The following is a 13,566-nucleotide window of genomic DNA, read 5'->3' on the forward strand; positions in this document are numbered from 1 at the left end:
GTTTTTGACACATTTGCCCACACTCCTAACCCAACTGGCCTCCTATGATCTCCAGCATTCTGATTGCCACACTTTGTGAGGACAGTCACAAAGCGTCCTCGCAAATCACAAATTTAAAGTTATATCGATAGAGTCCTTTCATTTCGAGAGGGTATTCCAAGGCACAAATCACGGAATCGCTGCTCTACTCTGGTCACTGAAACAAACATGGAGAAACTTATACTAAATTTTGAATATTTATGGATTGCATTCGAAGCATTTCAGTTATTTTAAACTGGTTTGCTGACATTTTTAAGAGTTAAAGCCCCAGTCTTACAGTATGATCAGTAGGTTTTTTNAGGCATCTAACATATGCGGAAATCCATCAACTTACTTAAGAGTATCCAAACCACATATGCATGCCACCTACACATGGAAATTTCCTTGCATCTGGAATGGAAATTTCAACGTGTGGGTGGCATACGTATATGGTTAAGTAGATCAAGACTAACATTGTGGTGAAAATCTGGAGCGGATTGAAAGAATTCTGTAGGTGGCACTTGGTTGTGCCCAATAAAATGTGAAACTAGAGAAAAAAAGACTTGTGTGTGTCCCGTTCAACGGGCCTGAAGTTGACAACAGAACTTTGAGGTACTCATTACCTAACCTATAGTTCCACATTACAATACACCCATATATAAAGACTACTAGTTTCAGAAAGAACATTGAGACATATAGTTACATGCAAACGGTTAAATATCTGAAACTGCAAATGGGAAGGTTGTTTACATTGAACAAAAGCCTTCACTAGTTGAGCTTTGAATTTATACGCCTTCTCACAACTTGCATTTATATAGTGCCCCTCACGCAGGGTAGTGTCCCCAGAGCGCTTATAGGTGGGCTGTGGAAGGGGGTGGTGGGGGGGAAGGAAATCAGACTTCTACATGTCTTCCAGTCACTCATTTTCATTTGAAACAAAAAAACATTAAAGTCATGTATTTTTTTTATTGAGCCGTTTGCCTAAATTCTATTCAACTCAGCTGTTTGCTGTTATACTAATGAGTTTGTGTTTGTTTTTGTTGACGAGTGCAAATATATCATTGGTCTAAGAATCTAGGATCAATAAGAGAGTGTATTGCACTGCTCAGCCTACCTGAGAATGTTCGGACGAGATTTGTGAGCCTACCTGTTTCTGGGAGAGCTGCACTGACACTGACTCCACACTAATTCTAATCTTTGCCTCCAAACGAATTGAAGACAGACGATCAACTGCGATGTCACCATGTCCCTAGTCTACATCTGATGTTGACTGGCCTGCAAATTCTCATCAGTACTGCCGGGTTCAATTAGGTCTGTGGGATTAGGTCTGCATACAGGACTTGAGATTTTACACTCTTCTGCACTTCTCAAATACGGTTTAAGATGTATTTTGCTGCCATAGCGATGACGGGGACTCCGCTGGGTACCCCAGGGAATGGGCCAGCTGAACCCGCTATGTCAATATGGCAGAAAGGCAAAGGTTTCTCTGAATCAATTCCGTGCTGAAAAAGAATCAGAAAAAGGTGTTAATCAGACATTCACTTCATACCAATCACCTCCTCTTAAAGCCATTATCAGTAAACACAGATAAAGTGGACAACATAAGCAAGGGCATTTTATTTCTATGTCAGCCACAACGTTAATAACAATCCTTGCACTTGATACAGCGCCTTATCAAGTCCTCTAGATGTCTCACAGTACTTCACAGAATAGACTAAAGTGAATTGACTGTATATTTTGTGGGCAAAACGCAGCAGCCAATGAAGGGGATTCAGGGATCAAGTTCCACAGAGTGGGGGCACTCTTATTATTATTAATAATGACATTTTACAATTTTGCACACTGTAAAATTGGCTCCGCCACTGTTAAGTGTCTGAGACGCTACCCTGCGTAGAGGGTGCTATATAAGTGCAAGTTGTTGTTATTGTTTTGTTGCTGTAAGTTACAGGATTCCACGTTCCTTCAAGAAAAAACAACTGAAGCGCTCTTTCAATAAAAATAAAAAATAAACCCCACCTTGTCCAGGCCTGAAGCCATGATGAGGAATGCAGAGGCTGATTGATGGCCTCGTGATACAGAAATGGATGGCTGGTTGTTGGCCTGCAGGATATCTTCATACTCAGACTTCCCTTTGTGCAACTCGTAATCCTCACGTCGAATGGTAGAGATTTCAATAAAATCACCCATTTTATCGCCAGCTAAGTGGAAAACCAATACAATGCTTTAGCTAAAATATAATCCCTGCCATTGATTTATCGCCCTTTATGTCAGGAGGGCATCTCAAAGCACTTCATAGCACATACTGTAGTTTAGTGACTGTATTTTGTAGGTGCACGTGGCAGCCAATTTGCACACAGATAGAAAATGCTCAATTTTACACGGGGGTTTGTTGGACAGGACAACAGAAGAGATCCCATTCTTTTCGAAAATTGCCTTGTAATCTTTAGCGTTCACCCGAACAGACAGACAGGACCTCGGTTTAACATCTCATCCAAAGGACAGCATCCCCAGCAATGCATTGGGAGTGCTAGCCTAGACTATAAACTCAAAGTCCCGACATGGGAATTGAATGCAAAAGATTCTGACTCGGATGTGGACGGTAGAATTAGCAAATATAACAAGAAGCTGGATAGAATTCTTATAACCATCATGGCCTCCACCCCAGCATAATCACCAGTCACCCAACATACTGAACAGTCAAAGAGAGGGTGAGATATTGCCCTTACCTGCTTGAAGTTCTTGTGTAAGCTTGGCCTGGTGGGCAGGACCATTCCCCATAACAATCTGTGTTAAATGTAAGCATAAAAAAAAATGGTTTAACAAAAGAGAATTGGAAATTTCAATTCATGGCAGTTACCTATTTTCCCTTCTATTCAGCCACTTTTCAGGTTAACTCTCAATTGAAGTTCCTCCTTATAGCATTTACTTAGCTCTCCGAAGACTAGTTCCGCAGGTTAATACCTACCACCCTGCACAGGGAATGTCTGAGTAAACTCTATCTACAATTAGCAAACTCAATTAAAATCTATCCATTTTTCCAGAATGTTTCTGTTGGTGTTAAATCACATGATAAAAGACTCCTCTCCTGCTGATCCTGTTTTGGGTTTGTATGTCATTATTCGTGTCATTTTCTATGGGGAACATACATGAGGGCTGAGTTTATGAGAGATGCTCAATAACAAAATTCAGCTTAGGAGATGAATTAAAAACTTACCGAGTAGTTGGAACCAACGGTTCGGACAGCGTGGCCAGTCAGCGTGGCAATCGTGAACAGTTCGGCAGAATTCTCTTTGATGGCCTGTAATTTGGGACATCAAACTCATTATACAAACTGATATCCTGCCACAGAATAATCTCAGCACTGAATTGCATTCTAATAATAATTCTTTGCATTTGATATCTCAAAGTGCTTCACAGGACACACTGTAAAACGCAGCGACTTTGTATTTTGTGGGCAAAACGCGGCAGCGAATTGAGTTTCTTTTCTGAATTTGTGGACCAGTTACTTGGATCGTCATCTAAGGCGCAAACGGACACATGTTAACTTGGCATCGCTCACCTTTTCCTTCATATGGCACAACAAGTCAGCCATTACCATTCTTCCCTCAGCATCAGTGTTTCCAATCCGGATTCTCCTGTTAGCACGACTGGTAATCAGCTCATCTGCCACGTAGCAATCTACACAAAACAAGGTACAGAAGATGGCAAACTAGTTCAGTTTAGCAGTGGTAAAAATAAGCGAACAGCCTTTCTGTCCCCACTCTGTGGAACTCGAACTCGATTTGCCTCGCCTCTTCAAGGTCCGTCTCAAGAGATCTCTTTGACCGTGCCTTCGGTCATCTTCCCACCCCTCTTGAATCCAACCCCCATCTCAGCCGCAAACCAGCACCTTGGGATGTCCTCCCGACATGAAAGGTGCTGTATAAATACAATTTGTTGTTGTTAAATTAATAGCAAGGATGGTATCGATATCCCCAACCAGTATCAACCCCAAACAGAGCAGAGCATAAACTTGAATGATGCTTGTAAATCTGCAAGGTACATCACCTGAGCCAACACTGTTCCTGACCATAGTCATCACACCAACCACCTTGATTCCTTTCGGTTTCAGCATGGAAAGCACCTGAACCAGGAGAAAGATAAGCAAACTTACACCGTTGAAACTTTGATACTAATAACTTTTGCATTCGATATCCTGTAATGCCTTATCACATTGGCAAATGTTTCAAAGCACTTCACAGGAATATTGCGACTGACTATATTCTTGGTGGCAGCCAATTTGCCCGCCACGATGTATATAGCTGGCCATGAAATGAATGACCAATTTCTTGCGGGGGGGGGGTTGGGGATTGTTGACCTCCCTTCTCTCTATGAATTTGTGTCTTTGGATCTTTAACGTCCAACCTGAACAAGCGTACGGGACCTCAGTTTTAATGTCTCATCCAAATAACAGCACCTCTGACGATGCTGCACTTCCCCCAGCATTGTGTCAGCCTAGACAAGCAGCTCAAAGTCAAGAAACTGAGCCAAGCCGACACACAATTCACTTCGGACCGAGCTGAAGCATTTGCCCTTCACTGACGGCAGTGCTCCACCTAGTGGTCTCGCGACATCTGATAACGATTAACCCTGGCATTTGATACAGCGCCTTATGAAGTCGAGACGTCTCAAAGCGCTTCCCAGAATATACCGTAAAGTGAATTGACTGTATATTCTGTGGGTGAAACGGTACAAATCGTACCTGGAAGAATCCTGCAACTGCCGCAGCTCCACACTTATCTCTGTGCATTCCCGCCATGCTACCCCCGGTTTTAATGTCCGCACCACCGGTGTCGTACGTTATCCCCTAAGAAAAACAGAGTAATGTTGAGCTCACTGCAAAGAGGCACATATGTGTTAGCTGAAACAAACCTTACATCGATTGTCCTTACCTTGCCAACAAGGAACAGTGTTTTGTTAATATCGCCCTCGCCAGTGTACTGCAGTTCAATGACTCGGGCCTGGTGACGTTCCACATCTAAAGGGATCAAAAGGATGGAAAATTGAAATTTCATTCAAACGTTTGGTGGGAAACTGTGGTTTCTCTCTCCCGGGGCATTGTCCAACAAATCTCCCAAATAAAATTGGTCACTCACTCCACGGCTGTTTGTGGGACATTGCTAAGTGCAACGGGCTGCTGCGTTTCGTCCACAAAATACACAGTCACAATTTTACAGTATGACCTGTGAATAGGAATTACTTTCAGATGATAAAGCTGCATGAAATGCAATAATTATTATTATTATGAGTTTAAATGATAACGCAAGGAAAAGATTTGCGTTAAAACAGGACTCAAGCTATGGTCAAGGTCCATGTGAAGTGGATCTGGATAAAAAAATAAACAAAATACGCACTTTTCAGATAGTGGTTAACATGATGACAGGAACTAGTCAAACTCGGTTAGGTCTCTGCATTGGTTCAAACAAACATTAGTAAAAGCTAAAGGCTCTCACAGCCACTTCAAGTTAATTACTGAGCAGAGGTGGTGTGTGAGATTCTAAATGATCAGAAGTAGAGGTTAACAACGTTCCATTTGCTGTTGAATAAAAATCAGGTCTTTTAGGATGAGTCACATACTCAAGTCCACTTCACACTTTACAAATAGGACGGCTGAAGTTGTGAATTCCTATTATGCACAGATACAGCGTGTGGAGAATAACCCATTCTGAACTGGGATCCTTCCAAGTGTCACATGAGCACTCGCCCACTCACCACAACGTGGTTAGATGAAGGGTGGTTAGCAATTCAACTTCCCTTTGGAAGCTTCCCTAATTGGAGGTCCATATTAACATAGAATCCAGATGTGCAGCATCTGATTTATCATGTGGATTCCACTGCAGTGGCAATGGGTTAAGTGGTGTTACAGCTCACTGTCATTTGAATTGTTTGACAGTTAGTAATAATAATCCTTGCATTTGATACAGCGCCTTATCACGTCTTCCAGATGTCTCAAAGCGCTTCATAGGATATACTACAAAGTGTAGTGACTATTTTGTGGGCAAAAGTCAATTGCGTGGATTGAGTGACCAATTTTTTATTATTTTTTTCTTCTTATAAATGTGGGTTTACCTTTAGCACAGCGATTGACTGCTGCCAAGCATGGGTATTCCTGCTCCAGAATCTTTAGGTCACTCGTCACTGAAACCTGAAACAGAAGACATCGCCGCTATTGAACAGTATGTACGAGGTGCGATTATAAACATTACCATTAGATTCACTTGGATAATAATAGTAATAGTCCTTGCATTTGATACAGCGCCTTATCGCCTCTTCAAGACATCTCAAAGTGCTTCACAGAATATACTGTAAAGTGAATCGACTACTTTGTGTGAGCAAAACGCGGCAGCTAATTGTGCACAGCACTGTCGCACAAACAGTTGTGGATTGAGTGACCAAATTAATATTATTTTATTTTGAAGGGATGATTACCCCAGGAAAAGCAATCCGCCAATCAACTAACAACGGGGTTCTTACTTACTGCTAGGTAAACAGAGGCACGCGTGTGGAGTAAGGAAACTTGCCTAATGTTTCGTCCTGACCCGGGAATCGAACCCAGGTCCTCTTGTTGCGAGGCGAGTGCTCTAACCACTACGCTACAAAACTCCACGATTCCATATTGAAGAAAACTAGAGCTAGTTTTTTTTTTAAAAAAAGTACTGGCAGACAAGAATAAGCAATGATGTACTTACAGAGACAACTGAATTCGCAAAAACACTTTGCACATAGTCGGCCACCTTTGGAGGTGCCATTCGCTCTGGATCAGATCCACCAATATCTCGGCAAACAGCCCTAACAAGACAACACATGACTTCACACCCCAAGGAAATGCATTCAGCAGAAGCTTTGACAGTATCGGAGCATGCAGTGAGCAAATCAATTGAATGCATTAAAAGCTGAATTAAATTATCAAGCTTTAAAGATCAACTGTCCTTTGCATTAATCCCTATCCTTTCCAAACTTGGCCTATTCCGTTGATGAGATTAGTTACTTCTATTTAACGTGACACTTCACTTGACCTACAGTAAGCGAGGTGCAACTTTTGGCTGCTGAGGGCCGAATGCCCTATTTAAGAAATGTCCACGGGCTGCATAAGCAATATGTTTACGTTTCCCTTCCAGAAACATAACATGCCTTTTACGAGTTATGGAGGGAGCGGGTGGGCCAGATGAAATGGAGTTGGGGGGGCAGATGAAATCAGCCCGTGGCCAGTCAGTTGGACTACCCTGACCTAGAGAAACAGTAATCTACAGTTTCTCTCTCCTGGTAGACAACAACAATTAGCCTGACAGGAACCCTACAGCTCTTACCTGCCACTCTCCAATGCCATTGCCAGCTGTACCAACTTCTTTCCTTCTGCCTCGGATGATGCCCATACTCCCAGTTGGTCTACTTTAGTGGACTTCTCTGGGAATGCCTCACGAACCTCCAAAGGCTACGGAAGAAAATCACCTCAGAATTAGTTAAACAAACAAGCAAGATTTCTCTCTAATAAATCTTTGTGGCCTTCAGTTTTGTCAGCTCAGTTGGGTAGATGAAATGCTCCATTTCACGATAGCATTTTACCTCAACTGTTATTGTTTCAGCAAGTGCAGCACTCCAACACTCCAGGGCTCCACTAGCACTGTCTTGGACAGTCAGCCTAGACTGTGGGTCAAGATGGGGCTTGAATCTAAAATTTTCTGACTCAGGGGCAAGAGTACCACCAACTGAGCCAAGCTGATACCTTCAGGATCAGTTGAAGCTTTTGGAGAGAGGAGCGGGAGGCCAGCGAGGGGAGTGCCAGATGATGCATCCTTCATGATATAAATGCACAGATAAGGCTTTGAGCGGCAGTGGGGATGAACTGGGGGCAGAAGGTGATGATCTGGGTGACAGACTGTTTGCAGTTTTGCATAGTTCGATTGTCATGTCGGTCAGTGCAGAACCAGTCCTGGATATGACAGCAGTGGTAGCAACAACAGTGAAATGTAAGCCCACGTTTATTGTCATTGCTGACAAGAAGCACCATTTAAATGAGAGAATAGAAAACGTACCGTATACGTTGCATGTAGAGCTCCAAGCAAGGTTACCAAAGCAGCTTCCTTAAAAGCTGGATCAGGACAACAGACCAGAAGGGGCTTCACCATACCGGCCTTCAGAGCACTAGGGAACACAAACACACAAAGAGAAGTAAGGCTTGGATACGGTTTAACAAACGCTGAGATCAAAATTTGACCAAATTCCACATACCGTTTGATGCCACTGACAGCTGCATCACCGTATCTCCGCACATCATCGTAGTCTCTGTTCAAAGGGCCCGTTGGAGCAAAGATCTGCAGGAAGAAAATGTTAGGTAAATAACTAACAAAAGCAGATGGTGCAACTAACAAGGGTATTTCACCCCTAGTCTATCCAGCAGTTAACAGCAGTTGTTGCGGAATACAAGCTGAGTTTAATGTCACCTACAAAAATAATAATAATCCTTGCATTTGATATAGCGCTTTCTCACTAGTAACTACAAACCTGCTGTCAGGATGAAATTCCTTTAATACAAGACAGAAACCTCACTCACCAGTCTGGCTCCTGGAAAAACAGCAGCATGGATCAAGACCACTTCCTTTTCCGCCGCTAAATCAATCTGAAAGACCAGAATTCCATCATCATCACAGCTACTACTTACACTCAGCACGTTGAGCCGAGAGCTCTCTGAATATCTCTGAAACGGATACTTAGATTAAAAGGAAAGTAGCAAAAAACAGCCCTCTAAGCATTCACAAATAATCAGCAATTGTCAGAATACCGGGCTTCTTGCCAGCAAATGCCTGAAGTGAAGTGGCCTTAAAAATAGATGTGACAAAATCCCAGCCAAACAGAAAATCTCAAGACTACCATACAGAGATTCCTGTACGTTTACCCACAAGCACAATCTAGCGTTTGGTTATGATAACAAAAATAATAATGATAATTGCATTTGCCTTTCATGACAAGAGGACATCCCAAAGTGCTTTATAGAAAGTGAAGGGATTGTGTATTTGTGGGCAAACACAGCAGCCAATTTGCACACAGCACCCAGAACCCACAACCTTCTGACTCAAGAGGCGAGAGCGCTACCATTGACCCGGACTGACACAACCTGTGTTATATTTCCACATCTTAAGGATTCCATAGAGAAGTGAATAGGACTGTACAATTCTGTCTTAAGCCAGCTCAGCATATCAACCACTTTAACCTACTTTAGCAAATGCCTTCTTTTCTCACCATGATGAGGTTTGAATCACGAGGGTACTTTGTAGGGGAAAAAAGTTGTCTCAAAATGGTTCCAGAATAATTCTTACAAAACAATGGAAATGGAAATTTGGCACTGTTACAGGTTTTAATACCAGCACTTAGAAGGCGCGGGCATGTGTGATAGCACTGGCTACAATAGAAACAAATGCTGTAGTGCTCCCACTCAACCCACTGAAACGTTGGGTTTCTGTAACTATTTTGGAGTCATGGTACAGTATTAAACCCTCATCCTTTCAAAGAACAGGAGCCATATTGCTCACGTTCTTTGAAAAGTTTCCACAACCACTTTACCTCACTACCTTCCTCTCTGCCTTCAACTAAAATCTCAGACTCCCTGGCTTTGGTGAACATCTTTAACATCTTGAGTGCCATCGGCGGGTGGGCCTTCAGCCTCTCTGCTCCCCCCTCTGGAATGCCATCCCACAGTCTCTTCACCTCGCCCCCTCCCTTGCCTCCTTCAAGGCACGGCTCAAGACCATTCTCTTTGACCGCGCCTTCGGTCACTCTCCTACCCCACCCTCCCTGCTCTCCACCTCTCCTGATCCCAACCCCCAGCTCGGGTCCAAATCCCTGGATGTCCAACGCCCTGGAATATTCTCCCGACGTGAAAGGCATTATAAAAATTTGTAATTTGTTTGTTGTTTAAATGTAAAATTTTAGACAAATATGATAGAAACGAGTTCTGCAAGTTAGAAAAAGCACAAAATAAATAATTTGTCCATATTACTTACAGATTTATACTGACTGAGAGGAGCTTTCAAACTTTCCAAATCTCTAGGCAGCTTTTCAACAGAGTCGGTTACTAAGACAACGCCATCAAAACTCCTGAAAGAAGACAAAGCATGGTTTAAAATTGTACTTACCTTGTCTCAGAGGGGAAGACAGGGAGAGCAAGAGGGCCTATATGATTTGCTCAGTATTTATTGGATATCAAATAGGATATGCGTCAGGTCAGTTCAAGACAACTTATGATGGTTTAACTTGTTCATTGTCTTGGGGTGTTTCAAACAGAATTCAGAGTGTAAAATAAAATCTACCCATACTACTCCCATATATGTTCCAGTTACATTATTAAACTTCAACAATATAGTACTTGGGACAAAGTTTCATCAGGATATCTTACAGACATACAGGCTGTTCTTCCAACTAAACTGGCAAGTTTCCCCTCCAAATTTCATTGATTCTCACAAAGGCTTGCTTATCTATGTCTTTGGATAAAAGTAGAACTCCTTTTTTGGGTGGGGTCAGCCGGGTGTCTGAAACCCAACACCATTGCTTAAGGGTATTCAAACCAAATTTGCTTGCATCCCACTTACAGATGCAAATCCCAGAGATAGATTGTTGGAATGGAATGCGCTCTCTCTTCCTGCTTACCTAATTCCGGAAAGTATTAGGCGCAGGTTGACAAGAGCCAAGGCTTGAGGTGCCCAGAGTGTGCGTTGGGGTACTGTTGGAATCTAACCAGTTAAAACCGCAGAGCTTGCCGTCTGCCATTAAGAACGTCATACTCACAGTTTGCTTTGTAATTGTGTTGTGAATACAACTTCCGGGATTCTGAAAGGAAACATTTTTTAAAAAGTTTTAAAATGGTGAACACACAGAGCATCGGCTTTCAAGATTCCCACTCTCTTTGCTTAAGATTGTGAGATGGGCATTTGTCACCGCCCGTATTATATACCTAATGGAATCCTTTACCTAAAGCAAACAATATGGAAAGATCAATGCAGCCAATCCACTTGATAATATATTCTGTGAAGCACTTTGAAACATCCAATGACGTGATAATAATAATACTTAGTTTGTGTGCGAGCAGAATTAAAAATGATAATAATAATCCTTGCATTTGATATAGCGTCTTATCACGTTGTCGAGACGTCTCAAAGCACTTCACAGAATACACTGCAAAGCGAGTTGACTGTATACTTTGTGGGCAAAAGGATAAAGAGCTATATCAAATGCAAGGATTATTATTATTATTAATTATAGCAAAAGCAAACAATTTCTCCTTGTTTTGTAATTATTTGAGGGCTTGTGATTCTTATTCTTATTCCTAGTCTAAAGTTTATTCCTACTACAATAGCAGAAACAGTCACAAAAATTTTATTGTTGGGCCAAACCCGTAGAGGAACTCTGTGACCAGCAATTAGTAAAGGATCTAATATTGTACAATGACTATACATCAAGACCAAGTTTCGCTATTAGTAGCTGCACGATAGCTGCTACTCAGCTGTTATTGAAGATAGAACAGAAAGTGCCAGATTTGCAATTCGAGTTAATTACTTTATGATCCCACTTCTCAAAGGACATCTGATAAGAAAATTGAATTTTGTTAAAAAAAAATCAGATAAAATAAGCGCATGACTGAACTCTGAGCCCCGGGAGATTCGATCGTCTATGTATTATTATGAAATCGCCACAAAAATGTAAACGTAATACAGTGCACATTTGGCCACCCATGGATCTAGCATTGCAAAGTGAGCAAACTAAACTAAACCACACCGCAGTCCGATCTCATCAGTGCAGGATCGCCTGGTTGACAAATGAAGTGAGATTTAATAACTAACTTGTGGCTGCCCTGTGTAAGGAGGGTAAGAGGAGGGGTCCTGCAGCTCAGTGGTTAGAGCGCAGTGCAGTTTAGTTTCGCTAACTTTGCAATTCTAGATCCACGTGCGCTGCTCACACACATATATATACTAATAATAATAATAATCCTCGCATTTGATATAGCGCTTTTCACGTCGGGAGGACGTCCCAAAGCGCTTCACAGAACACACTGTAAAGTGAATTGACTGTATATTTGTGGGCGAACGCGGCAGCCAATTGCGCACAGCAATGTCCCACAAACAGTCGTGGATTGAAAATGACCAATTTATTATTGTTTTTGGTTTATACATATTATATATATTATATATTACGTTTGACCTCTGACTCGCGCGAAGTGTGCGCTAACCGCGGGCTCTGTCGCAAGAGTCGCTCGACTGGAAGCGAAGCCGGGCTTCTAACCCCACGTGTCGTCGCGTGCACGAACACGTGGAGAGCCCTGCGGTTTCCACCCGACCGGGAGGAACCGGCTCCTTCCTCCAATTCACCGCCGCGGTGCAGCCCGCGCAGCGCCTCGGGACGCCTCGACAACAACAACAACAACAAGATTCCATTTATAAAGCGCCTTTCACGTCAGGAGGACGTCCCAAGGCGCTGACTGGCGTGACGGGCCGCAGCGTCAGACCCAATCATCATCATCATCATTATTATTATTATTATTTTTATTATCACAGGAGGGATCAGTGGTTAGAGCACTCGCTTTGCAAGTGAGAGACCTGAGTTCAATTCCAGGCAGAGGGCGAAACCTCGGGCAAGTTTCCTTACTCCACACAGAGCCTAATAATAATCCCTCCAAAACCAAAAACAATAATAAATTGGTCATTTTCAATCTACGACTGTTTGTGGGACATTGCTGTGCGCAATTGGCTGCCGCGTTCGCCCACAAATATACAGTCAATTCACTTTACAGTGTGTTCTGTGAAGCGCTTTGGGACGTCCTCCCGACGTGAAAAGCGCTATATCAAATGCAAGGATTATTATTATTATTATTATTATTATTATTATTATTTATTATTATCAGACCTGCTTCTGGTCAAAAAAAAGCAGCATTTAGACTAAATAAAAATCCCACTGCAATAATAATAATAACTGTCAAGTACCTTAATCATCATCATCATCATCGTAATAGTAATAATAATAATAATAATAATCACTGCATCTAACACCAGCGGCCTGTCACGTCGTCGAAGGCGCCTCCAGGCGCTTCGCGGGAACATACGGGACAGTGTAGTGACTGTGCATTTCTTTTCGCGGTCGCCACGAAAACGAGTTTGCCTCATAGTCAGCGACGGTGAACCCCCCCCCACACCGACACCTCGGCTCCGGGGCTCTCCGGTCCGTCACGATCCCCCCCACACCCCCCGAGGACCTGACCCTCACCCTCACCCACCTGTGAACACCGGGCGGCACCATCGCGCCTCCTCACCTCCGACCGCCCTCACGCCGCGCGCCGTCACCAACTGTCACCGCTCGAGCGAACCCACCTGAACTGCCCGTAGGTCCCGCCCACACCGACCACCCGCCCCCCCACTACGCCGCTCAGGATTGGCAGTTCGCACCGTCAGTCCCGGTCCAGCGCTGCTCACGATTGGCTGTTCGCAGCGCAGAGCCCGCCCCTCCCCCCTCCTGATTGGCTCGAGT

The 13,566-nt window shown here is 43.2% G+C and overlaps 1 protein-coding gene across 1 annotated transcript; it reads right to left on the bottom strand.

The window, feature by feature from the left end:
- Positions 1–971: 971 nt before the first annotated feature.
- Positions 972–13,383, bottom strand: zgc:152830 (putative aminopeptidase W07G4.4). The gene is given in 17 exon segments (NM_001292328.1): positions 972–1,520; positions 2,035–2,216; positions 2,745–2,802; positions 3,233–3,316; positions 3,578–3,696; positions 4,066–4,141; positions 4,760–4,864; positions 4,950–5,035; positions 6,127–6,202; positions 6,747–6,846; positions 7,365–7,489; positions 8,091–8,199; positions 8,287–8,369; positions 8,609–8,674; positions 10,056–10,149; positions 10,837–10,878; positions 13,316–13,383. Coding segments are annotated over 17 exon segments (1,563 nt in total). The 5' UTR covers positions 13,339–13,383; the 3' UTR covers positions 972–1,385.
- Between the last annotated feature and the right edge of the window lie 183 nt (positions 13,384–13,566).

This window comes from Callorhinchus milii, unplaced genomic scaffold (genome assembly GCF_018977255.1).
Source record: "Callorhinchus milii isolate IMCB2004 unplaced genomic scaffold, IMCB_Cmil_1.0 Scaffold28, whole genome shotgun sequence".
NCBI lineage: Eukaryota > Metazoa > Chordata > Chondrichthyes > Chimaeriformes > Callorhinchidae > Callorhinchus > Callorhinchus milii.